The sequence below is a fragment of the Mytilus galloprovincialis genome, chromosome 2, assembly GCF_965363235.1.
Source record: "Mytilus galloprovincialis chromosome 2, xbMytGall1.hap1.1, whole genome shotgun sequence".
NCBI lineage: Eukaryota > Metazoa > Mollusca > Bivalvia > Mytilida > Mytilidae > Mytilus > Mytilus galloprovincialis.
The window spans coordinates 29,943,242-29,971,126 of NC_134839.1; the positions used below are offsets into that span (position 1 = coordinate 29,943,242).

The window sequence follows — 27,885 nt, forward strand, 5'->3', positions numbered from 1 at the left end:
GAAAAATCCCCGTGACATGAGCAATTTTCACGTGCAATATATATAGTCACGATTTTCATTCACCTGTTAGTCTGCCAAAGTTAACGTGACAAAGAACATCGAAAGGTAAGCACATATTTTTTTAATTTAAAATTAATGATAAGAATAGAAATTGTATGTCTATTTAAGACAAATGCACATTTATACTCCGAGGTATTGAAAGCATATCAAAATTACAAATAAATGCTCAATGCTAAAAGATAAATGTTATATGATTTTATTTCAACAAGAAACTTCTAGTCATTTATTAATGTTTCAATCTCAGCGACTGGTAAATGTCATTCATAATTTCATTAGACGTGTATTAAGTATTTTGGTACTGAAACCAAATAGGAAACCTCTTTTTTGTTTTCAATGCCGCATTGGATTTTTCTTTTCAATGGATGTCCCGTGAGCTGAATAGATAATGGCGGCAACTAGTAGGATGTGAAAAGTACTAACAAACATTTTGTACGAAATGTGATATTTTCATGTGTGTTTTGGTAACGAAATTTGCAAGAATGTATTCCGAATATATGGTACTAGTCAGACTTTCATTGTTATGTCACTATATGCGTTAAATGCTGGTAAAATATACGATTTGTTGTTTCAACCCCAGTTATAAACAAACAAAATGTCCGACACAAGTGAATTAAAAAGTCAAACTCCTGAGTCTACAAGTCTTCTTGGTGGTAGTAACAGAGGGAGAAGTTCCTCCAGGAAACGTCAATTATCTTCATCATCAGAAGACCAAATGAAACCCCCACCAACCCGTCAAAGATCTTTATCTGTTCAACGCCAATCTAAAGTACAGTCGAGTGGTCCCCCATCGAGTCCAGTTACCTTCAAAACTCATGGTGAAAGCTTTAATATGGCAAAACTTGTACAAACAACTTTATTGAAACCTGATGTATTTCAATCTATTATCAGTGAAATAAAAACAGAACTTATTTCAGAACTAAAAACATCTTTAAAATCAGCTATTACTGAAGCCATTCAAGACGCTATTAAACCACTAAATGCCATTATTAATCAACAACTGAAAATTACATCGTTAGAAACTGAAAATACTCAACTAAAACAACATGTTGACAAAGCACTTTCCGATGCTAGCGAAAGATATGAGAAATTTAGAAATTTGGGCAATGCAATTTTTACCAGTATGGCTGAAAACAAGGGTCTAAAGGAGGAAGTGGCTACTCTAAATGCCGATATTGAAGAACTTAAACAATACGGTCGCAGAACATCGCTCAGATTTCATAACGTTCCCTTGAGTAAAGAAGATCTCCAAAAAACAGATAATATAATAGTTGATATTGCCAACCTAAAACTGGGCATTTCACCACCTCTCTGTGTCAATGACATTAACAGGTCTCACATCATTGGTAAAATTGAAGGTGGGGAAAGCGCAACTCATTTGTAGGTTCCGAAATTGGAAAATTAAAAACTCCATCTATATGTCTAAAAAGAAACTCGAAGAACAATTCGGCTCAAATATTTATTACAGAAGATCTAACTAGAGACAGACAGGAACTCATCAAAAGGCTAAATCAACTTAAAAAAAACAAACAAAAAGATTCACTCGTTCTGGACCTTTGATGGTAGAGTATTCACAAAGAAAAATTACGGCTCGGACAAAGTTCTAATAAAATCCTTTCAAGATGTTGAAGATCTTAAGACTGAATAACTTGTAACAAATATGAAAACTAGAACGACTGTTAACATTGTTTCTTGTCTGAATTAGTTCTGAAATAACATATTATTATCATCTTATTGACATTTAGTTGTACGCAAATACACAATATAAAGACAAACAAGATCAATGTAAAGTATTATTTCTATTTGTAAACAATGATAATAAATAAATAAACTTACCTGTAACCAATTAAATGAACAAATTCCTGAACTATTAATCAACAATTCTTGCCACGTGTAATTGTTTATTTACCAAAACTGTTCAAGCGTGTAAGGTATGTGACCTCAAAAAAAGGTTCACTCGAATAACAATGTTGATTTGCAAGGAACAATTACGAAAATTTAATTCAAAATTAAAAGTTACACCAAATTTTTCTTATTCTCTTCATTTATAAGAATGTTAACATTTGTGATATTATTATTGATAATGTTAAGTAATGATGTAGAAGTGAATCCGGGTCCTTTAGGTGGTTTTTTCTCAATTTTTCACCTTAATATTATAGTGCGGTGACTGAAGGCATATTTTTTGGAATTTAATCTCCCCACCGAACACACACCTACATAATATATCATTGGAAAGAGGAAATCGTGTACTATAATAATATGCCTGTCGTCAGGACTTGATATGGTCACATTTTTCTAAAATTGAGGTCAAAGTTCATATGTAAAAATCTGAACGTTTGGGAGGGTTTCAATTTTGACATTTTTTTCTATTTCTAAACTCTACCTATATACAAATGATACTGTTTTGGCTTTAGTAATGTTTGTTTTTATACATAAACCTTAACCATTAAGATTTTTTTATCAACAAAACTTCAAAAATCAAGTTTTCAACCTATAAAATGTTTAGAGCACCTTAACCTTATGAAAGATATCAATTTCAGGTAAAAATCAAGTGTCATGCAGGACAATACTTTAAAATTATTTTTTAAACTATCATAGTGGGTGAGTCATCAAACCAAAGCCATAGAACACTACAGTCAAATATGACCTCAAATTGAATTTGCGGATACTTCAGTTTTTTTTTTTATAGACTACTCGTTGCTTTTGGGTTTTTTTCACAATTATTACTGCTACTATAGTATTATCTTTTGTTGTGTATTTAAATCTGGTTAATATCTATTACATTATACGTTTTGTAACTATATCCCCCTTTTATCCCTTGCAACGTACCGCAAACTTCAAAAGTATTCCATATAAAAAAAGATGTGATATGATCGATTGCAAATGAGACAACTCTCCAAATGAGACCAAATGAGACATTAAACAATTAAAGGTCCCGTACGGACTTCAACAATGAGTAAAATTCATACTGCATAGTCTTCAATTCCCGAAATGAATAATGTAAAACAAACAAAAAATCTAACGACCTGATTAATGTACAAAATAAATAAGAAACAAACAAATATAGTATATAGAAACAAACGACAAACGCTGCATTACCGTCTCGTGACTTGAAACAGACAAATACAGATATTGGCGGGGTTTAACTTTTTTAAGGGCACGCCAACACTCCCCTAACCTCGGGACTGGAACCGTGTGTACCAGTGCAACAGGCTTTATACCAAATCAACCGTTATCTCCATCATCTTCATTTTCATCAACCGTCACAAGACATGTTTTAATATTTCTACATATTTCACTCATGGCCACAGGTCTGCACATGAAAGGTTCTGCTCAAAGCTAACACGTTATTTTGAGTTTTACTTTACAAGTACAGACAAGGTATTGTAGGAAGTCCGAAGACATTTGTTTCTAAAAAAAAATACCAGCTTCAAACCATCCTTATCAATTCATCCAGGATTTTTAAAAGAGATCTAAAAGGGGGTTAGGAAGGTGTGATGACATCCATATGCTTGTCTGCAAAGATGCTGGGGAAACATTATACGAGACGTACACACTATCTTGAATTCGCTCAATTTCATGGTTGGCAACACATTAGATAGCGTCGCACTTTACTTTAAGTAGCATAAAATCCATTGGCATTCAATGTTTCAACAAGGTGTTTTGAACCAAACTCATGGTACATTTGTAAAGCCAATCCTAAATGAAAAGGAGTAAAACAAAAACGATTGTCTCAACAATTGCTTAGCATTTCCACAATTTCTCCGATGCCATTTCCTGAGAATAGTCTTGGCTGTATGCATTTTTATTGAGTAAACATAGAATGAATTGCAATAAATACGAAGGCATTGGCTGAATTAAGAAGGAAGAAACAATTCATCCGAAGTTGGGTAGTCTTCTTTAGAGTTTCGATTTCTTTTCTAAGTAAACTTGCAGCGGAATGAAATATCTGTCCGTTATTTGTGTCTATTACAGTTGACATTGAGATTTTGAGGTCAGTTTTCAATTGACTAAAAGCTTATATGGCATCTTTAAAAATAGTTATTTTGCTACTAAATATTATGTTATATTTGCCTTGAACTTGTTTATCGAGTAACGGTGTCATGAGGAATGACCATTAAATCATTGTCAAAAGCCAAAATAAAATTACTAAAAGCAGTATCGTGTTTTGAGATATCTGCTTCCACGGGTTTGAATTTTTTTTTTACGTTTTTAGCAAATAATTTGTAATGCAACCAAAATGACAGAGTGATTGAAGTTTAAAAGATGGACGGGAAACTATTTCAACTTTAACTTTATCTGACATGGATAAAACATTTTTAATACGCTCATCGGATTCAAACTTGAGTAATTTTTTTATCTTTCTAAAATGTTTTATTGTTGCAACAAAATATACAAGCGCTCCAGTTTAACGACTGCATTCTAGAACGTTTACAAATACTCGAAACTGAGGGACAACAGTCAGGTAATTGTATGTCGTCATTAAATATTAGACTAGAAGCTTCCTCGCGATAAAAGAGGGAAGAAATATGTTTACTTGTGTAAGTTTTGTAGCATGAACGATGATAAATTGCCTGCACGGAGTTCTTCAAATCGTTAACAGCTATTGCATGAAACAGCTTGATGTTCACCTCATCCAATCTTTTATGCAATGCAGATACAAAAATTGACTTCCCTAAACTGGTAAATTGACTCAAAATTTCAATCGAGGTTTTTTTTTGCATATTATGCACTGCATAAAATGTGACGACTTTTGTCTTTTCTTTGAACTTAATGAAGCAAGTTGCAAAGGACTTGACATATCACGGAATATTTACTGAAACTATCCGTCAATTATTTTGATTTTACAATAAGACTTTTCTGACAAAGTATATTTGATGTTTTATAACGAAAAAAACATAGAATATAAACATATAGACGTTACGCACGGTATTGGTGCCACTCAGCGTTACACGACGTTCCTAATAAAACAACGATTTTGACGTTGTTCCACGGAAAGTTTCAAACGTTGACCTTATATTCTACTCATTTGAAATGCCGCTTAAAGTAAAGAGATGTCCGAAGTTGCTTTTTTATATGGTTTTATTTTTTCAAGCCGGTGCAAATGCAAAATTCCATTGAATTAAAACAAAATTTTAGATACATGAACATTTTTTTATTTTTGCGAAGAATTGTCTGCAACAATAGCACAAAATGACAATTTGATGTCTTGTAAAATGATTTAAATATATAAAAAGAAGATGTGATATGATTGCCAATGAGACAACTCTTCCCAAGAGATCAAAATGACACAGAAATTAACAACTATAGGTCACTGTACGGCCTTCAACAATCAGTTTCTTCTATTTCTTAAAATTAAGCAACGCTCTCTCTGCCAGAAGACGTCTCCTATCTTTGCTAGTGAAATTGTAAATATTTCGTTTCTTGTTTCTGTCTCTTTTCCCCAATTACACGTTTGTATATGTTTGTTGTAATTTGGTAATTTCGCTCCCTCAATAAATATTCAAATGCTTCTTGATTTGTCTTTGATTATGTGAAAGATGTAGGTAGTATATCGCAAGCTATTTTTCTTTTCATAATCTTATTTTATCAACACTTTAATACTGAGACTATTATACTAACGTTAATATAAAATTCCAAGAATTTTGTTTTATTTAATTTTTCTTAAACAGTGACTTATAATTACATTACAATTCATATTATTTACTTTTACGTATAAGTAAGTCCACAATCTTAACATCAATCCCGATTTTATGGAAAATGTTTACTATATCATTATTTCAAAAATCTCTAACAAAAAACTTTACAAAATGTGCATCATGTTTGAAAAAAAAATACGTGCTCTTATGTTGCCGTTGCCAACTTTCAATGATTTAAAGTTGGTCGGGTCTAGATTATTTTTTTTAAAAAGAAAACGTTTTCATTGATTAATTTTTTTTTAAATCAGGATTGTTTTACCAGGCAAATAATTAAGAAAATTCATGTTATGTAGGAATTTACACATTTTGCACATAAATCAGGCCGTTAGTTTTCTCGTTTGAATTGTTTTACATTTGTCATTTCGGGGCTTTTCATAGCTGACTATCAGGTAAGGGTTTTGCTCATTGTTGTTTGCATATAGAAATTATTAATTGGTCTTACACGGCCGCATCTTCTACCTAATTGTGAAAATGAGAACCGTGATTCTGTTTTGTTTTGTTCTTGCTTTCGGAAACATATTTAGCAAGCTATCCTTTCATCTGATATTTTTTCACAAACTCAAGCTTCAAAAAAGGGTCGGCAATCAATACTTTTTTTTTAATATTTGAAATTATAGAATTTGGCAAAGTATGGAAAACTTTTACACAGACCAATACCTACATCACAGATTACCAGCAGGTCGAAATCCGATTTTGAATAATACAATTATTTTTTTACTAGTAGTGATTTTTTTAAGTAACTGCTATATGTGCATGTTTACATAGTTCAGTGTTTTCTCAAGCGAACAACTATGGAACGTCAGGAATGCATTTCATGCATTTTTTATACTCAACAATATTTTTGGTTTCGCGCTTCCATTTTCAACATATAACTGAGTATCGGTTTACACAAAATCTTCTTTGACATTCATCTGATTATTTTTATGTTTTCGGTTTCAATCTTTTTGGTTTCGTTTTTACATTGTTTTAAAAGTATAATCAAAGTACTGAAGTACTGAACCTCGGATGACCGCAAGTTCTTGTGGATGGTCACAAGCACTTGTCTCAGAAAAAAAGTCATATTTCTATACCGGAAAACGGAGGCTTATGTACAGAGATATATTTTTTCTGAGACAAGTTCGTGCGTGGATGATGAATAAATGACAAGGAATTCAACTTCACTGCTTTAATATCTATTATATTGTGGCGATACAAATACGTATACTCTGGTTTGTTGTTATATATTATATTTATAATTGTATATAGCAGTTACATGTATGTATAATGTTCATCCAATTGTATATCAAATGTTCTATTCTACGATTCTAATAAAAGTGCAGTACAAGTGCATGGTGGACACTCTTCTATAACAATTCGATTTTTCCAATAGATTGGATTTGAGTAGACATTCATATTTTCCCAAAAAAACTTTCTTCTGATATTCTTCCGCATGCGTTAACACAATTTTTCTGTACGTGTGCATTTTTTAATGCATATAAATATTTGTAACGACATAATATTTTGGTATTATAAATTTCTGTTCTTATGAGTATTCATTGAAGAAGTGAATTTATAACAAGCGATAAGAAATGTTATTTTGCACTCGATGATATCCGCGTATTTATACGATCGGTTACCAGTTAAAAACTAAAGTCAAATCTCTATGGCAACAATACATCGGAATGCCCTCACGGTCATCGCGATGTAAAAATTAAAGTTTTGTGGCGTTCTGCGAAGATAAAAAAAAAAGATCTACTTTACACCGCAGATTGATTGGTTGATTTTTTTTTCTAGAATGAGTTGGGAGTGTCTATAAATTAATACCTTGGAGCTAGCTGCTACATGTGTGTGTGCCATCCATCATATATGTCGGACAACTACTCTCTCACTCTCTCTCTCTCTCTCTTTCGTTCTTTCTCAAATTATGGTAAAAGAAAAGTTTCAAATTTCAATATACTAGTTTCATCACATGCCTATGTACCAGGCAATTCTGTTGGAGATTCGAGAAAATAATCTTCATTCTGCCATAATACTCCTAAGCGTAATAACCTTATTTTTCAAACACATATTGCTAGGTAGATGACTAGGAATTGTTCTACTCACAGTAGATAAAAAATTATCGTTAGCTGTACTGAAATGTTTATGACATACAAGTATTTCTCTGATAAAACGTTTTGTTAAATGAGTCGATGCGACAAAAAAAAAATGATTGCACGTTTTACTGAAATGTTCACGACTAAGGTGTACTTTTTCTCATACAATTTTTGTGAGAATTTTCATTCATGTGTATAGCTTCGAATTACAGATACTATCTGGCTTAGGAGGATAATTAAGAAGATTTCACTTTTGATCGCATTTTCTTTTTCAATGTATCTTGCTTTTATAAAGTGGGAGTGTGGTCATTAGTAAGTTATCTCTTTGTTATAGCTCCGAGGCCTTGTCTTTATGACGTATCCGAGTTAAATATTTCGACATCTTATATCCTTGAAACAATGCAGATCTATATTTTAATGCATATTAAACGAGAACTTTATTTTATATAGATCATACAATATCATGAAATTATGTTATGCCAAATATGCAAGAAAATTTGTATACAGTTTAATGTTATTATAACGCGAACGTCAAATTACGGTTACGGGGACATTTCATTGGACATCTTAGATCGTTTCGGATTTTCTAACAGCAACTCAAACAAAAGTACATATCATATCATTTTAAAGGAAATTAAATGTATTTTCCATTCATATCAGTAAACAGGTGTTAAAAAGTTGAGATATAGTAGAATTTCGTTTGATAAAAAGCCTCTGAATTATTCTTTGTGTTATTTTGTCCATCGGGACATTTTATTGGACACGGGAAAAATGACGATGTTTTTAAAATAAGACCGCAGTTACTTAATGATGACTTCAGATAGCTTCTTCGGGACATGTATAATTTTTCTGATATTATTAAAATCCATTTTCGTCCATAATATCTTATGAAAGTGAAGACAGAAAAAAAAAATACGGGTTGAGCAGCTAATTGGGACATTTTTTCTCTTTTCTATTTAAACTCTTTTGACGACCTTCCTTCTCTTAAAATCAAAAACGTCTGTTACTTCATTTTAGGTTAAATGTATACAAAACAATTGCAAAATTTTTAACCATTCTACTTACTAATGAATTCGCACTGGGATTTTAAAGACTCACATAAAACAAAATTGTAACAGCGGGACACCCTTGAAATGACGTTATAGGCATCGAAATGAGCAAAGTTTTTCATTAAAAAATAGACAAAGCACAAAATCATCTATGTTATTGATTTCTGTGGTTTATTTCCTTTCGAATGATATGCATAACATGGATATTTATTGTATAGGATAAGAGCTTGGATTTGAATAACCCGCCTTCTAACCCATATTTCCAAAGTGACACCAATATCGTGCGCAACGTCATACAAACAAAGAATGTGGCATATATCAGCGCACTTTAATTGAAAATATGTGTATATAATAGCGAAAAAGGTGTAATTTCATATATCATTTGAGAGCAAATTATTGACTAATACACAAAATGTGACGGAAGGCAAGTGATTGAGTTCCGTGTTAAAATTGAAGACATTTACTCCATTCTTTTTCCATTGATTTCTTAAGGTTTTTTCATATTTTGGCTCCGAAATTTTTATTTCTAATTAGTTTTATTAAATATTATATGCTTAAAATATTATGGGATAATTTTTATTACTACTATGAAGAGAAAACTAAAGTTTGAGTCTGAATTTGCAATTAAAATTACCTCAATTTTAAATAGTCTAAAGTTCGCAAATTTTATAGATTAGAAGAAAATAAAATACTGAATGGAATATTTTGACATATAAAAATAACTTCTGGAAAAACTATTTCAATTAAATGTAAGCAAACATACACATTTTTTCATTTTGAAAAAGGGGGGTTGAAACTCTCCAATATACTACCAGTCATTAAAACGACTTTTTAGAAAAAAAGTGACCGTACGAAACTCTGACGACAGGGCAAAAACTAAAGAAGACATATTTGTCTTTAAGTTAAGACCATTTTTAGCCGTGTGTTATTTGGAGAGATTAAACTCGCGATCTAGACGACTTTTTACACTTCTGTCACCGCACTATTAGAAGTATGCGTAATAAAGTAGACTATGTTGAAAACATTAGTAATGAAGCTGATGTGATTTGTTTAACGGAAACGCATCTTGACGAAAATATAAAAAATGAAGATATTCTTATTGAGGGTTATAATAGAGATTCTTATAGAAAAGACCGTAATAGCTCAGGAGGAGGAATTATAACTTATATTAGTAAATTTATTCAAGCCAAACCAAGACCTGATTTGGATTTTGATAATGGCTTGAAATTACCTTCCCCTCTAACAAATTACTCCTTTGTGTTGTATATCGACAACCTTCAAATAACAATACTTTTTGGGATAAATTTCATGAATCTATCGAAAACGCAATGAGCTATACTCCAAATGTTGTAATAACGGGTGATGTAAATGTAGATTTTCTTACTGACCATTCACATAAAATATTTGACATTATGAGACTAAATGGCCTTAAAAATGTTATAAACGAACCAACCAGATTTTGTGCTACACGCCAGTCCTTGTTATATCCTATTTTGGTATCAGATTCATGTGATGTCTACGATTCCCATGTAATACAAATAGATCGTACGCGTATAGTGATCATGACGGAACTATTATATTCTTGAATAATTTTGGTAGGTTACAAAATAATACTACTTATAAAAGAATGATTTGGGACTATCGAAATGCCGATTTCGACAAATGTAACGAGTTCATTGCTACTTTTGATTGGGAATCAATAATTAATGCTGAAAATAGTATGGATCAAAATTGTAAAAATTTTACAAATAAATTTCTTGAATATATTAATGACTGTATTCCTCTAAAAGAAGTAACTATACGACCAAATGATAAAATATGGTTTAATTCTGACCTACGAAGAGAAATACGTAAACGTGATAGACTACACAAACAAGCTCGTAGGTCCAATAGTATTCCAGATCTGAATAAGTATAAAAAGCAAAGAAATAATGTGAATAATTTAAAACGATACACAAAAGATCAATTTTACTTAAACGCAAATAGTTTGTTACACGAGTTTGCATCTGGTAATTCTAAATCGTATTGGTCATTAATGAAAAAATTAGTTAAGACATCGGGTAATTCTACTCGTATCACTCAACTTAAAAATGAAAATGACGAATTAGTCACTGAAAATTACGATAAAGCATGTCTTTTGAATAAGTATTTTTGTTCCATATCTACTATAGATGAAAATAATGATAGATCTCCAGAATTTCTGACTAGGTCAAATTCTAAAATTGATATTTTCTATATAAACTCAAATCAAGTAATTGATATTTTGCAGACTTTAAAATTGGGAAAAGCATCAGGTAATGTCTCAATTAGTCATCAAATGTTAAAAAAGACAAGTTATACTGTCAGTGTACCCTTATCATTGTTATTTAATTTGTCATTTGAAAAGGCAGAGTTTCCTAGTCAATGGAAAACAGCTATTGTCATGCCGTTATTCAAAACCGGAGACAAATCACTGATTTCCAATTATAGACCAATCTCATAATTATCAGCAGTGGGTAAAGTTTTTGAAAGAATTGTGTTTAAAAATGTATTTAATCACTTAATAGCAAATTTGTTATACAAATTTCAATCAGGTTTTATTCCAGGTCATTCTACCGTTCACCAGCTAATAGAAATTTACTATAGGATATGCATGTCACTTGATGATCGCTGTATAACATCTCTTATATTATGTGATATCTAGAAAGCTTTTGATAGGGTATGGCATAGTGGCCTCTTAATAAAACTTAAAGCGTATGGTATTGATGGAAATCTATATAAATGGTTTGAAAGTTATATTTCAAATAGAAAACAAAGCGTTTTTGTTTCAAATGCCTATTCGCCTTTTGATAATACTAATGCAGGAGTTCCGCAAGGCTCCGTATTAGGTCCCCTAATTTCTTATTTATGTAAATGACATAGCTGATAATTTGACAAGTCTAACTCGATTGTTTGCTGATGATACATCTCTTTCTTATTCCAGCAATAACCCTTACACTATAGAGGAAGTCTTAAACAGCGATTTAGAACAAATTTCAGTATGGTCTAAAGATTGGCTTATTAATTTTAACCCTAATAAGACAAAGGCTATGATATTCTCCTGTCATACTTCCCCAGATGATATTGAAATAGAATTTCAAAACCAATTAGTAGAATTTGTCTCCTGTCATAAACACTTAGGGATTACTTTTGATTCCAATGGTAAATTCCATACACATATAGAAAATATTTTAAAGTGTGCAAGCACAAGATTAAATGTTCTTAAAAAATTGAAATATGTATTGAATAGAAATTATCTTGCTCGTATATATTTAACTTGTATAAGACCCGTTATGGAATATGCATGTGAGTTATGGGATGGTTGTACTCAACAAGAAGCCGACAATTTAGAACATGTCCAGTTAGAAGCAGGGAGGTTAGTAACTGGGTTGCCGGTGTTTGCTAGTCGGGAAGCTATATATTTTGAAACTGGCTGGCAATTGCTTGTGGACAGAAGAAAATCCAGAAAGCTCAATATGTTCTATTCTTTACATAATGAAACTGCCCCTGATTATCTCTGTGATTTAATGCCCCCGCTTGTTGGTCAAGTATCTAACTACGATTTGCGAAACAGTAATAATTATGTAGTACCCGGTTATAGACTAGACATAACTAGAAAATCCTTTTTCCCATCCACTACTATTGAATGGAATAAACTTACCCCCGACATACTTTCTCCAAAAATATAAATATTTTTAAACGAAAGATGAAGTCCAAATTGATACAGCCACCTTCCTATTTTAGTTGTGGGGATAGAAAACTTAATATCATTCATACACGTTTGAGAAATATGTGCAGTTCTTTAAATTCAGATTTACATCGTGTTAATATTAAAGCAAATCCGGCATGCAGCTGTGGCCACCCTGTTGAGGATAGTATACACTATTTTTTAGAGTGCGCTTTTCACAACGAAGCAAGAGAAATACTGTTTTCTAAATTAGAACGTTATGCTATATCCATTGAGCTTCTGTTAGCTGGTGATGGTGACCTTTCTTTTCAGCAAAAACAAAGACATTTTTGAGTCCGTACAATCTTATATCAGAATAACACAAAGATTTAAAACAATCAATTAACGTTCTAAATTTCTACTTTACAACCTTTCACTCCAGTCCAGTTGTTTCATTATTATTCCTTATTATATTGTATTTTTTTTTCTTTTTATTTCTAATTTTTGAAGTATGTATTACATGCATTACTACTATGTTTTTTTTTCTTTTTTTTCACCATTATCTAATGTACTTTGTGTTTATATTTATATTGGGAGAGGACGTCTCTAATGTTGTTATAACTTGTGTCCAATCCCTTTTGCTACTTATGCAAAAAAAAAAATATGTTTAAACTAAATGTCCCGTTTATCCAGGACGCTATCCACAAGAAAACGTTCTGGTAAATGACTAGTCCGAAATTACGCTGACGTCCAACGACTGTCTAGCAAAACAACCGTTGGACGTCAGAGTAATCTCGGACTAGTAAATGACAAAAATAAATATATATAATAAAAACAATGTACATCCATATGTTGTTGTCATTTTCCTCCTAATGATAGCAAAACAAAAGTGCAGAATTCTATATGAAGTTTGTGTAGATTTGCATTGGTTTGCACCGTTGATGCCCGAATGCATTTCTGTTGAACTATCTTCAATTATTTCCTACTGGCTTTATAACTCAGTTACGTCATACACTGATTTTCAGACAGAAATATACTAACAAAATCGTTTGACACGTAATAAAGATTAAACGATGGAAATTTAATAGACACATTTTATGGTAATTCAAACGGACCTTATACGATGTAACAATTTAATACAAATAAATCGAGATGACCCCGTCATAAATGTTTAAGGTTCATCATGACAAATATGGCCATATTTTCACCTCAAAAACTACTCTGTACAGACTTACCTGTACAGTAGTCTACAGATAATCTTAAGACATCAATAATGTTTATTGGAAATTGTTCTTTGCTGATTAATTACATTATAAACGATACATTCTCAGAAAAAAATAAACAGTCACGTTTTTTTAGAACTAGAAAGCAATTAAGTCTTCAAGTTGTTAATAAAAGTTAGATAACATAAATTCAATTTACTGATAAATTGGCATTTTTTTGCGGTTAACAGTACATTCTCCCTAACATCTTTTTCACAGAAAAGACACTGGATACTTGATCTAGTTCCTGGCATGCTTTAATACTAATCCGGGATACAGCTTTGTCTAAAAACTCGGGAGGTATTGTTTGACTGATCAATAACCGATTAAGGCGCTACCTTTAAAAGACTTTCTTAGACAATTACATTTTTTTTTTGTTTACTATAATGCCTTATACGATTTATAAGAACAAACCCTTATTATGCACAAAACTTAATTGTTTTAGAATAAATGTGTTTATTTCTAATGCAAAGACCCTATAAGTAAATCAATATTAAAGCCAAAATATGCCAAAGTTTTATTTTGTTTTTTATACTCGGGATGTGTCTGTACTAATTTTCAAAATACAAATATAAAACGAATTTGTTTCTTTTATAGGGATTTATTTTAAAAGTTTTGATTTGTATCCACTATTTTTTTCAGCAAGCATCTTTCTTTGACAATGTATCTGAAAACAGACCACGGAGTGGACAAGTTGTTGATATGCTTAGTTTTGCTACTTGTTCCAGCCGTGATTGCCCAAGGTAAAGATTATTGCTAATTTTACAAAACGCGATTACCAAAGTTAAAGGTAAGGTATATGTTGCTCCAGGTAAATATAAGTGCTGATATTGTCCCAGCCGTGATTGCTGATGAAAGTCGTCAGAAACAAGTTTTCTTTCTATATTTTTGTCTAGTAGTAATGCCCTTTTGAACCTATAATTTTTGCCTAAATACACGTTTGCTAGAGTTTTGTCATCGTAACTCCTCCGAACATGCACAACAGTATTTCCTGAATCCACTCTCCTCCTCAACCATCTTCGCTAGCCAAGGGTTACAATCCACTCTCAGAGAGGCTTTTGACTTTTGGAGCAGTTATGAGTCTTGGAAGTCCAGTGAGATTTTGTTTGCCAACTGACAATGTAGGGGCGTGTGGTATGCGAGCGTGCTCAAATGTTCTTTAATTGCACTACTATTTTGCCATACCCCTATATCAGCATAGTTCTAAGTATGTCAGTTAGATAGATACTTCGTGCAATGTCTTTAGCTTTGATGAACGCAGTAACAATACAGTAAGTGTACATATTGTTTTACTCTGGACCTCTCCGGTGCGTATCAAAGTATACTAATAAACCTACCAATCTAAATATTGAGACCTCTTGAAAAGGCCCCTATTTGATCCTAGTTGGATTTTGTTTTGGATGAAATTTTTTTCAACCTCATGATACTTGAAACATGCGCTTACTGAAACGAACGGTCGTTTAAGTGAATCTTGTAGACCTTTTTTAAACCTTTTTATTGGAATTTCTAATTGTAAAAGACTTAAAAATTCATAGCAGACAGGGGACTTAATTCATATCTGTTTTGTCTTTCCTTGACAGTTATAAATCCAGACAGGTATGTTATTTCCGATGGCAGCGACGGCTGATGAATTTTTTAAAAAGAACTTGCTCTTCACACCGAATTGTATGGTTCATTCCTTATTATCTATATAGACTATCTATACCACATGCATATATGATTCTGAATGTAAATTTACTGCATTATGACAACCTAACTTTTTTTCAGTACCACCCGGCAGTCCTGTTATCACTTCGTCAAAAGAACGAATTGAGATTGGTGACACTATCACGTTGACTTGTACCTCCAAACGTGGTATTCCAGCACCCAGTGTCAAGTGGTACAGAGGCGAAAACGAGATTTCACCCATTTACAATACTGTGGGCGATTTAACGACAAACACCTATACATTTACAGCTAGTGATCGAGATCAGTTTGCAGTTTACGAATGTCGAGTTTTCAACAACGTCTTACAGAACCCACTGACCAATACCATATTTATAATAGTATATAGTAAGTATATCTAGTGCATTAATCAATAGATAGATATGCAGTATATAGTAAGTATATCTAGGGCAGCTAATCAATAGATGCGGATATCATGTTCCGTTGAAAAAAAACATAAAAAAGGTCATAACCTTTATACAAATTGAGAAAGGAAACGGGGAATGCGTGAACAGTCAATAACCGGTTAAAAATACAGAAAACAACCAGAGACCACACTGGGGTTTCATCACACCGCGAAAATCCGGCACTCGGAGGTGGGTCCTCAGCTGGCTAATAAACAATAATGTATATTTAGTTACTTCATTAAGCGCTGCTTTTGTTTTAAATATTACTAAATTTTATTTTTAGAGCCATTGGAGGTGAACGCGCCTAGATTATCGTACTCGGCCCAGACGTCAAACAGTGTAACACTACAGTGTGAAGTGACCGGTACTGCTACAAATATTTATTGGTACAAGAGCAACCAACTATTACAAATTGGTTCAAATAATCATTTCTCTGGAGCCAGTGTCCAGACTCCTTCCTTGACAATTACTAACATAGCGCTATCGGATGGTGGCGAATACGCATGTTCCGCGACAAATGGTATTGACACAAAAAGAAGCAGAAATATTGTTCTATCTGTGCAAGGTTAGTTATACATTGAATAACATACATATTCTGTGTTTACAAAAATCTGACAATTATACTCCATTTTACATTTACTGGTTATATTTGCATCAGACAATGAGGTTTCGGTCTACAAGTCTTTGAAGATTTAAACAAGCAGACGGAGGATCACGAATGGTCTAAACAAAGTTTATATAATGCAATGGTTCAGGTCCTTGTAAATAACTACTTTACACATGATCTCTATTTTAATCAGATTGCATTATACGTTGTTAAGAATTAACAATAATAACTGCATTGACAGTAAAATTAAGTTGGACCTCCGAAACTGTCTCAGATTTTTGTCGAGCCTGCAACTTTTGTTGCAGAAAGCTCGACATAGGGATAGTGATCCGGCGGCGGCGGCGGCGGCTACGGCGGCGGCTACGGCGGCGGCGTTAGCTAACTTCTTAAAAGGTTTATATTTTAGAAGGTGAAAGACCTGGATGCTTCATACTTTGTATATAGATGCCTCATGTTACGAAGTTTCCGTCAGTCACATGTCCAATGTCCTTGACCTCATTTTCATGGTTCAGTGACCACTTGAAAAAAAAGTTCAGAATTTTTGTAATGTTGAATTCTCTCTTATTATAAGTAATAGGATAACTATATTTGGTATGTGCGTACCTTGCAAGGTCCTCATGCCCGTCAGACAGTTTTCACTTGACCTCGACCTCATTTCATGGATCAGTGAACAAGGTTAAGTTTTGGTGGTCAAGTCCATATCTCAGATACTATAAGCAATAGGGCTAGTATATTTGGTGTATGGAAGGACTGGAAGGTGTACATGTCCAACTGGCAGGTGTCATCTGACCTTGACCTCATTTTCATGGTTCAGTGGTTATAGTTAAGTTTTTGTGTTTTGGTCTGTTTTTCTCATACTTTATGCAATAGGTCTACTATATTTGTTGTATGGAATGATTGTAAGGTGTACATGTCTAGCGGGCAGATGTCATCTGACCTTGACCTCATTTTCATGGTTCAGTGGTCAAAGTTAAGTTTTTAAGTTTTGGTCTTTTTATCTAATTTTATATGCCAAAGGTCAGCTTTATTTGGTGTATGGAAATATATTATGATCTATATGTCAGTCCCGCAGGTTTATTTGACCATGACCTCAATTGCACGGTTCATTGCACAGTGTTAAGTTTTTGTGTTTTGGTCTATTTTTCTTAAACTATAAGTAATAGGTCAACTATATTTGTTGTATGGAACTTTTGTTAGCTGTACATGTCTGCCTGGCATGGTTCATCTGACCTTGACCTCATTTTCATGGTTCATTGGTCTTTGTTTAGCTATCTTGGTTAATGTTAAGTTTATGTGACAGTTGTAATAAAGCTTTATACTTAGGACTATCAACATAATATCAATGATTAGTAAAGAAGGCGAGACATTTCAGTGTGTGCACTCTTGTTACTATTGTATTTCATTCTTTCATAAATCTCCAATGAAGTTTGCAATTCTTAACTTGTTAAACATAACCAGTGAGCACTATAAATGTTATTATCTGACCCAATTTAACTCTTTGCAGCAGCTTTAACATATCTCGGGCCCCGCAATTATAACCAATGAAACGGATGGTCTAAATAAGATTCTAATATGGCGTGCTTCTTTCGCTCTATGAATAAACCCATGCTCTAAATCCAATAATATTTTTTAGCACATGCGTATATTGACTACTGCAGAAGAATACTTTTTATTAATTTGATATGCATTAATATATTTCATTAATTTAAAACACTTCCAAACTCTTAAATGTCTATCATGCACATGTTGTTACTAATTCATTTATCATGACTGTAATGTGATGCATTCCGAAATTGACATATTTGACCTAGATACGACAACCGTTCATGCTGGCTGTTCCAAAACTCCGCCCTCTGAAAGATCAGTGCCAGCTAGCTGTTTGCTTCTCTGCAAACAAAAAAGAGGTTCCTGGAAGAGCCTACACAATCGCGTTACCCTTATACACATCGGACATAGAAATTACTTTAATTGTCCTAGTCAGAATCGAAATAATTGATGCAGTTTTAACATGGGTAGGCATTATATTCATGTTATTTTAGCACTCATTATCGCTCGGGCAAAATAATTACGAATATAATGCCTACCCATGTTAAAACTACAATTATTTCTTAATTTTCGGTTTCTAAAGACTGTCAAAAGAGAGGTCATTTCAAGTTAAAAATACGTATGATTTGGTTTCTGTTAACCGTATTTAAACAAACATATTTGTGAGGTTTTTTAATGTATGATTCAGCCCATTGAGAAAGCCAGGATCGATTACATAGTCTTAATTAGTTTTTATACACAAATAGACATAAAATATACTTATAGATTATCGTTGATCATCTCAACGAGATTGATTTTCTCGCTTGAGCCGGGACGGCGAAAGCGAGAAAGGCAATCGAGTTGAGATGATCAATGATAATCTGTTTATCGCTATTTTACCTACATTTGTATGACGATGTTGTCAATTTCATGTCAATTTTGTTAGAAACGCCACGTGCCTGCTTAGTTTCTAGCAATAATTTTCCATCTTAAGCGAGTAGCATGATATGAAAAATTATCACGTAAAAAGATCAAAGGAAAAATGCACAAAATAGCGATAAAATGCATTTGGAACCAACTTTTCTTAAAGAAGTTTAAAAATTAGGGTTTTATTTTTTTTGTTTTTATTCTGTGAAAACTCAATTTATAAACCGATTTTTTTTGGAAAGGTTTGTTATAAATCATTTCGGTAAAAAATTGAAAACAACACGTTTGATAATTTCTTGCGTCCGAAGCGTTTTTCTGGATTTACCTTCATCAGGAACGCTCAAAGCCAAACAATTGAAATCTGAAGATGTGCAAGTACCGAAACCGTTCAAGAGCTATATGTCAAAAATACCTAAAATGAATAGCCAAAATCGATCTAAAGCCAACTTTGCCTTAACTGAGGTATCTCGGTAAATATAATGATAAGTACAAAGTGTAAGTGATTTAACATGTTTGGTTTTAATTCTACGTTTTCAATATTTTCAGCCCCACTGGCAGTGATCGCGCCATCGACTTTGTATACACCCATGACGTCCACCAGTGTGACTTTAACATGCCGAATAACTTCCGGGACTGCTACTGATATCAAATGGTACAAGGACGATCAACAATTATTTATTGCTTTGAATGCTCGATATTCAGGAGGAAGTGTGGGGACTCCTTCCTTGGTCATCACTAACGTACAACTAAGGGATGGTGGCAAATATATATGTTCAGGGGCAGATGGTTCGGTTACCAGAAACACCACTACAATCACTTTATCGCCAAAAGGTAGGTAATACATAGCACAGAAACCAATTTGTTGAATGTAGTGAATTTCTTGTTTTCATTTAAATAGATTCTGAATTGGTGTACTCTGTGTATCAACGATATCTATATATCGGATTCTAACGTTAGCCAGAGGGGAAAGAACACATTAACAGATTTAGCATATACTGGTATTGAAATATACCTGCTAATTTTCTTTTATTCTATATTTAATATTTCATATTGAAGATGAATTGCCCTATTAAAATTAGAATGCAAACGACCTAGAAAAGGAATATTTAAATATGATTCTATAAAGATTTTTCTTAAGTCCAATACTTTTCATTTTGCTTGGTACTCATTAAACATCTAGTATTGAGCGATATTTAATCCACTATGACGAGTTTGTCTTCCTCTTCATTGACTCACTCTTTTTTCCTACTCTATAGCAACGCCATCACAGCCCATTCTAGTCGGCCCACAATCGGTTACAGCTGGTTCGTCTAATACATGGACATGTACGTCTACTGGTGCATTCCCTGCGCAAACTCTTGCAATGAGGATTGGAAATGAACTGTTTACCAATGAACTAGCGACAAACTCGCTGTTCGAATCCTTTGCCGGTTCGTATCGAGTTGTAGGGCGATTGACATGGGCACCAAGCATGATACACAATCAACAAATCATGTACTGTGATGTCTTCCACCCACAAACATTAAACAGTAAACAGACTGCAAGTATGCAGCTGACAGTAAGATGTAAGTATTAGATTAGTAGAGACACATATTAGATCTGTAAATACACATATAACACATATAAGATCAGAAGATACACATATAACACATACAAGATCAGTAGAAACACATAAAACACATACAAGAGCAGTAGATACACATACAAGATTACTGCCCCAAAGGCCGGTGACTGGGGAATAGAAATATGGTCACTTGGTCTTCTTCCGACTGGCAGTAAAACGCTTGTGGAAGTGGGGCTTCCGGTTGGCTGTGCGGGATGTATCAAGTTTGCAGTCACGTCCGGTCAGATTGGGGACGTTAAATCCGATGCCTCGTGTAAGGAGATTGCCACGCTCTTTGCACGTTAAGAACCCTTGAAACAACTCTTTGAGGGGTCCGTAGGTGACCTGTTTCAAGGCAACATTTCTGTCCCTATCCAATATCCCCTCTTGTCCAGTGGCAGTCCAATTTTCCCCGACCATCATTAAAGATGGCCTCTATTATTTCAAGACCAACCTATAGTATTTATTGTGAACTTGTTCTCGTCCTGAATATGCATGAAACATTTGCCACTGGACGTTAAGCAACCAACAGTCAATCATACAAGATCAGTAGATGCACAAATAACACATACAAGATCAGTAGATACACATATAACGCATATAAGATCAGTAGATACACATATAAAACATATAAAATCTAATCTCACACATACAAGATCAGTAGATACACATATAACGCATATAAGATCAGTAGATACACATATTACGCATACAAGATCAGTAGATACACATATAACATACAAGATCAGTAGATACACATACAACACATAGATCTACAAGATCAGTAGATACACATACAACACATGCAAGATCAGTAGATACATATACAACACATACAAGATCAGTTGATACACATATAACACATACAAGATCAGTAGATACACATATAACACATATAAGATCAGTAGATACACATATAACACATATAAGATCAGTAGATACACATACAACACACACAAGATCAGTAGATACACATATAACACACATAAGATCAGTAGATACACATATAACACATAATAGATCAGTAGATACACATATAACACATAATAGATCAGTAGATACACATATAAAACATACAACACCAGTAGATACACAATATACATATAAAAGATTAGTAGACACATATAAAAGATTAGTAGACACACATATAAAAGATTAGTAGACACACATATAAAAGTTTAGTAGACACACATATAAAAGATTAGTAGATACACATATAAGACATATAAGATTAGTAGGTACACGTGTAAATATAGAATAACCATACATTGTATCGAAATATCAATGTTATTTATACAAGGCTTAGAAACGAGTAGAATGCGAGGCTGAGTACAAATAACAGATTGATATTTCGAAACAATGTATGGTTATACTTTAGGGAGCTACCATTTGATTTTTATGGGGGGCTAGGACGACAATTTAGGTAAAAAAAGTCAGGACCGATTAGAGTGAAAAATAAAAAGGCAGGACAGAGATTACAGCTAAATAAAAGGCAGGACAAAATTTTTCATCCTAGCCCCCCCCCCCCCCCCCATCAAAATCAAATGGTAGCTCCCTTATATACTGCAACTCTTATAACTGTTCAAAATGAAGTATTTAGGGTGAAAACCGTCTTTCTTTAATTGTAAGCGGACAACGTAAAATTGCCGCGAACCTGTATTTTATATTGACGTCATAAATAAAACTCTATGGAAAAGCATTGTCAACGTCATAAACAAGGTGATATACGGTCAGTGACTGTATATCACATATAAATATAGTCATTAATGCAATTTGACTGCTCAAATAGCACAGCTGCAGTATATATTATAAGTTATAAGATTAGTGAGGCTTGTTTAGGGGGGGTATCAATATCCCATATCCCATTAAGTTTTTATCCCAATATCCCGTATCCCTATAATGTTTACCCCTTATATCCCAATAAATATTTTTTACAAATATCCCATATCCCTAAAACTATTTTGAAATATCCCAAAAAATCATTATAAATTCATTCCCAAGCCCATTTTTTCCCTCATCACAACGTCAACAATTTTGACTGGGAAAACAAACTGTGTTAAAGGAAATTTACAGTGCATACTTCCAGTGTTAAGAATATATATGTCCAAAAGATGAAGTGTTCCATCGTAGAGCCTTGTATAACAATCTCTTTTTATGTGATCTTAAACGATAAATTTAGTGTAAGGGGTCTAATTTCAGACTTTTTTTTTAATTGTTCAAACCGTGATGCATATGACTGTAAAATTTCATTTTGATAGCATTATTCTTTCATTGATAAGAAACTTCACCCTACACGTTAACCTATGTTGGATAGAACAGAAGGACTCAATCCTGTCTCTTGTCCGAGATTGCTCTGACATCCAACGATTGTTTTGCCAGACAAGCTGAGACTGTGGGACGTCAGAGCACGTCCATATCAAACAAAAAGTGGATATTTAGCATGCAAGTTCAATAACTCAAAATTTAACACAGGAAAGCTTTCTGCTAATGTACCTACATTACACTTTAACTGTTGCAATATTTTTACAGCAGGCAAAATTTGCACAGCCCTTGCTTTGCAAAGAAACAACACAACATTTGACTCTGTGATCTTGAAATTTATGAATTACGTAGATCCCAATATTTTTGTTACTTTTTTTAATTTCCTTCCTCACAACACCAGTAATAGAAAGAAAATATATTAATTTACATTGATTATTTAGTAATTATTCGTTATTAACATAGTTTATACGGCGAAATATCTACTTTTTGATATGGGACGTGCTCTGACGTCCCTCGGCCCCAGCTTGTCTGGCAAAACAGAGCAATCTGTGAAACGTGGAGACCTCTGAAGATCCTCGCCACGTAAAAAACAAGAGGTAAAACACTAGAAAATATCCTGTAATCATATAAAGCATCAAAACAAATAAAAACATTGACAACAATAAGGCTTAACTCATCAGATGGATACATCTAACAAAAATCTATGATTATTTCAAGAAAATTATCAATGAATATGAGCATATAATATAAAAAAAAAAAAAAAAAAGATGTGGTATGATTGCCAATTGCCAAGAGACCATGTGACACAGAAATTAACAACTATAGGTTACCGTACGACCTTCAACAATGAACAAAGTTCATACCGCATAGTTAGCTATAAAAGGTCCTGAAATGAAAAATGTAGAACAATTCAAACGAGAAAACTAACGGCCTAATTTATGTATAAAAAGATGAACAAAAAACAAATATGTAACGCAGCAACAAACGACAACCACTGAATTAAAGACTCCTGACTTTGGACAGGCACATACATACAGAATGTGGCGAGGTTAAACATGTTAGCGTAATCCCAACCCTCCCCTTAACCTGGGACAGTGGTGTAACAGTACAAGTTAACATAAGAACGAACTATACAAATCAGTTGAAAAAGGCTTAACTCATCAGATGGATACAAATAGAAATACATCTAACAAAAACAGAGAGTGGACGTGACCGAGTACTTGTACATCCCATAAAAAAAAGACACTCAGTACAGATCTGAGAGTACTCGCAGTTACTGACAGCTAGTTCAAAGCCAATTACAACTTATAAAAAGTAATGCATCTGAGACTAAATTATCAATCATTACACATCCAGCATCCAATGGCACGGTAAACAACATTTCCGTAAAAATGAGGATGTGCTATCCCGTTGGAAATAAGTTTTCTACAGGTAGAACCAAACTTCAAAACCAAATCTAGAATTTAGTAAAGATTTTAAGTGATTTGTGGTAACGAAATCCCTGACTTAATAATTTACCAGTAATACATATATTTCGTTCATTAAAATCCAAAACGTTACAACAGACACGGGGAAAGCGGAGGAGTTGTGATATACAAACACCGTAAGATAGTGCCAAAGGAACATCACCATCTAAAAAAGGAAAATTAACAATAAGGAACGAGGTATGGAAAGCAAAACAAATACTTTTAAAATTATCAGTACACATGAACATATAAATATCGAAAATAGATCAATACTTTTCGCTTGGGTTTGGATGACTTTTAAATAAAACGACCATAAACTCAATTAAAATCAACAAAGCACTAAAATGACCTTTAATATTAAACTTTTTTGGGCAATTTTATCAAGGACTATCAAGTGAGATGTAAATATTTCTGTACTTGACTTTCAAATTCCACATATTTTTTTTCATGTTAAAAGTTCAATATCCTTATAAATGCATCAATATCCCATATCCCATTTACTTTTAGGACAAATATCCCATATCCCTAAAATTAAAATGGCAAATATCCCGTATCCCAATATACCCTATACAAGCCTCATTAGTAGATACACAGTGTAAAATCAGTAGTTGCATATATTATGATGAACAAGGTGATTGTGGATGAATTAAAAACAGTGTCATTGCGTTTTTTTTCTGTTTATTTTTTTATTACAGCAAAAAGCCTTTCCTTTTGTTCTATACATAATTTTAAAAAGTAATAAGAAATTTACATCCAAATATGATGATTTGGTAACAAAATTAAACTGTTCGTTAAACTTGAATCCATGTAATGCATAGGCACTTTTTTGTAGCGTCTCTGTCCATCACGGCGCCAAGAACTTTCTATAATCCTGCTGAAACGGAAACTGTTACACTAGCCTGTATAGTTACTGCCGGAAACCCCACTGGGATCAGTTGGAAGCATGACAACGTTAATATTATAATATCCGGTAAAATGTCCGGAGGTACCACATCCAATCCGGCATTGAGAATATCCAATGTTGACATGAGTGATGCTGGTAACTATGTATGTGAAGCTACAGATGGTAGCGCTACCGTTAGAACCAACAACATCCAGTTGTCTCCAATAGGTATGTTTACAGTCCCATTCTCCATCCCATATGTCAATTTACAATCCAATTATCTGTCTCGTTGTACAAATTCCTCTGGTATCTGATACAAGTGTATCCAGATTATTACGTGTAACAATTTATTTATTGTAATATCTAACAATTTATTTATTGTAATATCTATAGTAAAAAAACATGTTTATCATTGTTAAAATAAGAAGTCATTAATTTACCTCTTGTAATCTGTTGTATTTAAAACTGATTTTTTGTTTTATATCTCCATGTATAACTGCATGTCTTATCAAAACTATCATGTTTTTCATTTATAGATAATGTATGTATGTTATATTTTTTTATTTAGAAAGAACTGTGTCCGAGTTCGACATCATAACTTCAATTCTTAAGGGATACAACAAATTTGTGAGACCAATCGATCCAGTTGTTAAGGTGACCCATTCTTTAATTCCAAAAGAAATGGTGAAATTTGTAAGTGTAGATGAAGATGCAGTTTTAATGTATTTTTTATTTATAATTTTTTTCTTTGATATTTCCTGTTGACGTTTATCCTACATTTCCTTTGGTCCGTATAGCAGATAAAAGTCTACCAAGTTAACCAAACAATGACAAACTAGACAAGAGTCAACAACATGTCACAATCTAAGTCATCCCAAGTCTGGAAAATGTGGCCAATGAATTTCAGAGGTTAAAGATCTTAATTGGACACAAATTTCCCCAAATGAGGAAAGCCTTTTAAAATGTATTACAGAAAGCAATCACTGAAGACGTTTCTGACTTGGAACATGCGCACTACGAAAGATAAGAAAGATAATCGCTGAGGAAGTTTTAAAGACGTTACATGACATGCAGCACATTTGAATTCTACTATGTTTATTTTTTTTAATATAACTGATGGTTTGTACCAACTCGTTTATAATAGTTATTATTTGTGTTTTAATGTTTATGTCAATCATCCCGTTTTAATCATAAATGTAATGTCAATTAGTCCTGTTTGATATTTACATGTCTATAATGTTACCAGAAAGTGTGGTAGTTAATTTTTACATGAATCTTCGGCATTATAATTGTAGGATCATGAGATGCTTGCTTTCGACGCCTTGCAATGTATCACCTGGAACGACCCAAGACTGTCATGGCCGAGAGGACAACCAAGAGTTAGTTTACCTTCATCTATTATCTGGTTACCAGATATTGTTATGTTAGGACAGTAAGTATTAGTTGTTTAAGTACCAGTCATTACGTTTTGACAATAAGTATCTGTATACTGATTATAAAATATGCTCCTTATTTACATTGTGTCAGTTTTTTGTTTTTCTTATAAAATGTGATATGGAATGATTTCTAACAAAACAAAACGATTTAGATATGAGCAGCTATGCTTTAAATAAATACATGTATGATTTGCTTTAAAAAGACCTGACAAACTATTAAAACGTTGATTTGACCAAAGGTTGTTAGAACAGAAATGGTATAAAAATAGCAATTTCTAAATAAATGAAGTACAAATTTGCCATCTTCAGCTGATTTAATTGAAATCTTTTAAGGACCCCAAATCATACTTGGTTTTAGTAAAAAAATGAAAGTGTAAACATGTAGAAAATATAGGATTGATATTCATATTACGTCAACATGTTTGAAGAAGCTTTCTCTAATATATTTGCCACTAGAATTCTTTGATATGTCTTAGCTTTATCATGATCTTTTCATTACTATAGGAAATTCACGAAGGACTTCGAGGATAAAGCAATAATTAAAAAGAATGGAGATGTGACATATTGTCCTGAGAGTATGATTATGTCTAAACACTGCGAGGGAATGGCCGGTAACGTTTGGGAATGCGAATTCAAACTTGTGTCCTGGTCCTACGACAAAGTGATGTTGGACATTTTCTTCCCAATAGGTATAAATGTGCCGTCGATAGATATGTCTATGTATTATGAACATGAAGAGTACGAGATCGTTAGTAAATGTGCCACCAGACGTGAAAAGACATATCCCTGTCGAGTTGGTACCTACCCGGAACTAACCTACACATTTGTGATCAGACGTCACCAATCTTATTGTAGAAATTTGAATAAGAATCCGACATGCAATTCCTAGGATCTCGCTGCGCTCTAGTTACCCCATATATACATTTAAAGACTACTTTGAAGATTATTTTTTTGATCAATCCACAACAAAATACGTTTAGAAATGTATATTATCATTAATTTAAAAAGAAACAGTGCTGTTATAGTGGTTTCTAATTTATAAACATTTTGTTTTTCAAAGTAATCAAATTGTTAAAATATTGTAGAAATACGTGAATGTATATTCTATTGTTCTTTCTTGTTTCAGTAAATTAAGTGCTATATTTATGAAATATATATATATACTAGTATACGAATTACATTGTCATCTATATGATATCTGTATTGAAAAGATGGTACATATTAAAAAACAAATGACCATAA

The 27,885-nt window shown here is 33.0% G+C and overlaps 1 protein-coding gene across 1 annotated transcript; it reads left to right on the plus strand.

Moving 5' to 3' along the window:
* On the plus strand, nt 1-27,885 carry LOC143063336 (titin-like). Its single transcript, XM_076235436.1, has 10 exons — nt 1-105; nt 14,467-14,567; nt 15,592-15,876; nt 16,219-16,500; nt 19,540-19,824; nt 20,250-20,558; nt 25,157-25,435; nt 25,776-25,900; nt 26,503-26,639; nt 27,148-27,885. The coding sequence occupies exons 2-10, from the start codon at nt 14,486-14,488 to the stop codon at nt 27,530-27,532; spliced, it is 2,169 nt and encodes a 722-aa protein (XP_076091551.1). The 5' UTR covers nt 1-105; nt 14,467-14,485; the 3' UTR covers nt 27,533-27,885.

What these genes read in the sequence shown, in the direction of transcription:
- LOC143063336 (XM_076235436.1), top strand. Translation starts at nt 14,486, where the DNA reads ATGTATCTGAAAACAGACCACGGAGTGGACAAGTTGTTGATATGCTTA. An exon ending in TCCAGCCGTGATTGCCCAAG is followed by an intron (nt 14,568 to 15,591) that starts GTAAAGATTATT and finishes ACTTTTTTTCAG; the next exon opens with TACCACCCGGCAGTCCTGTT. An exon ending in TATTGTTCTATCTGTGCAAG is followed by an intron (nt 16,501 to 19,539) that starts GTTAGTTATACA and finishes CAATATTTTCAG; the next exon opens with CCCCACTGGCAGTGATCGCG.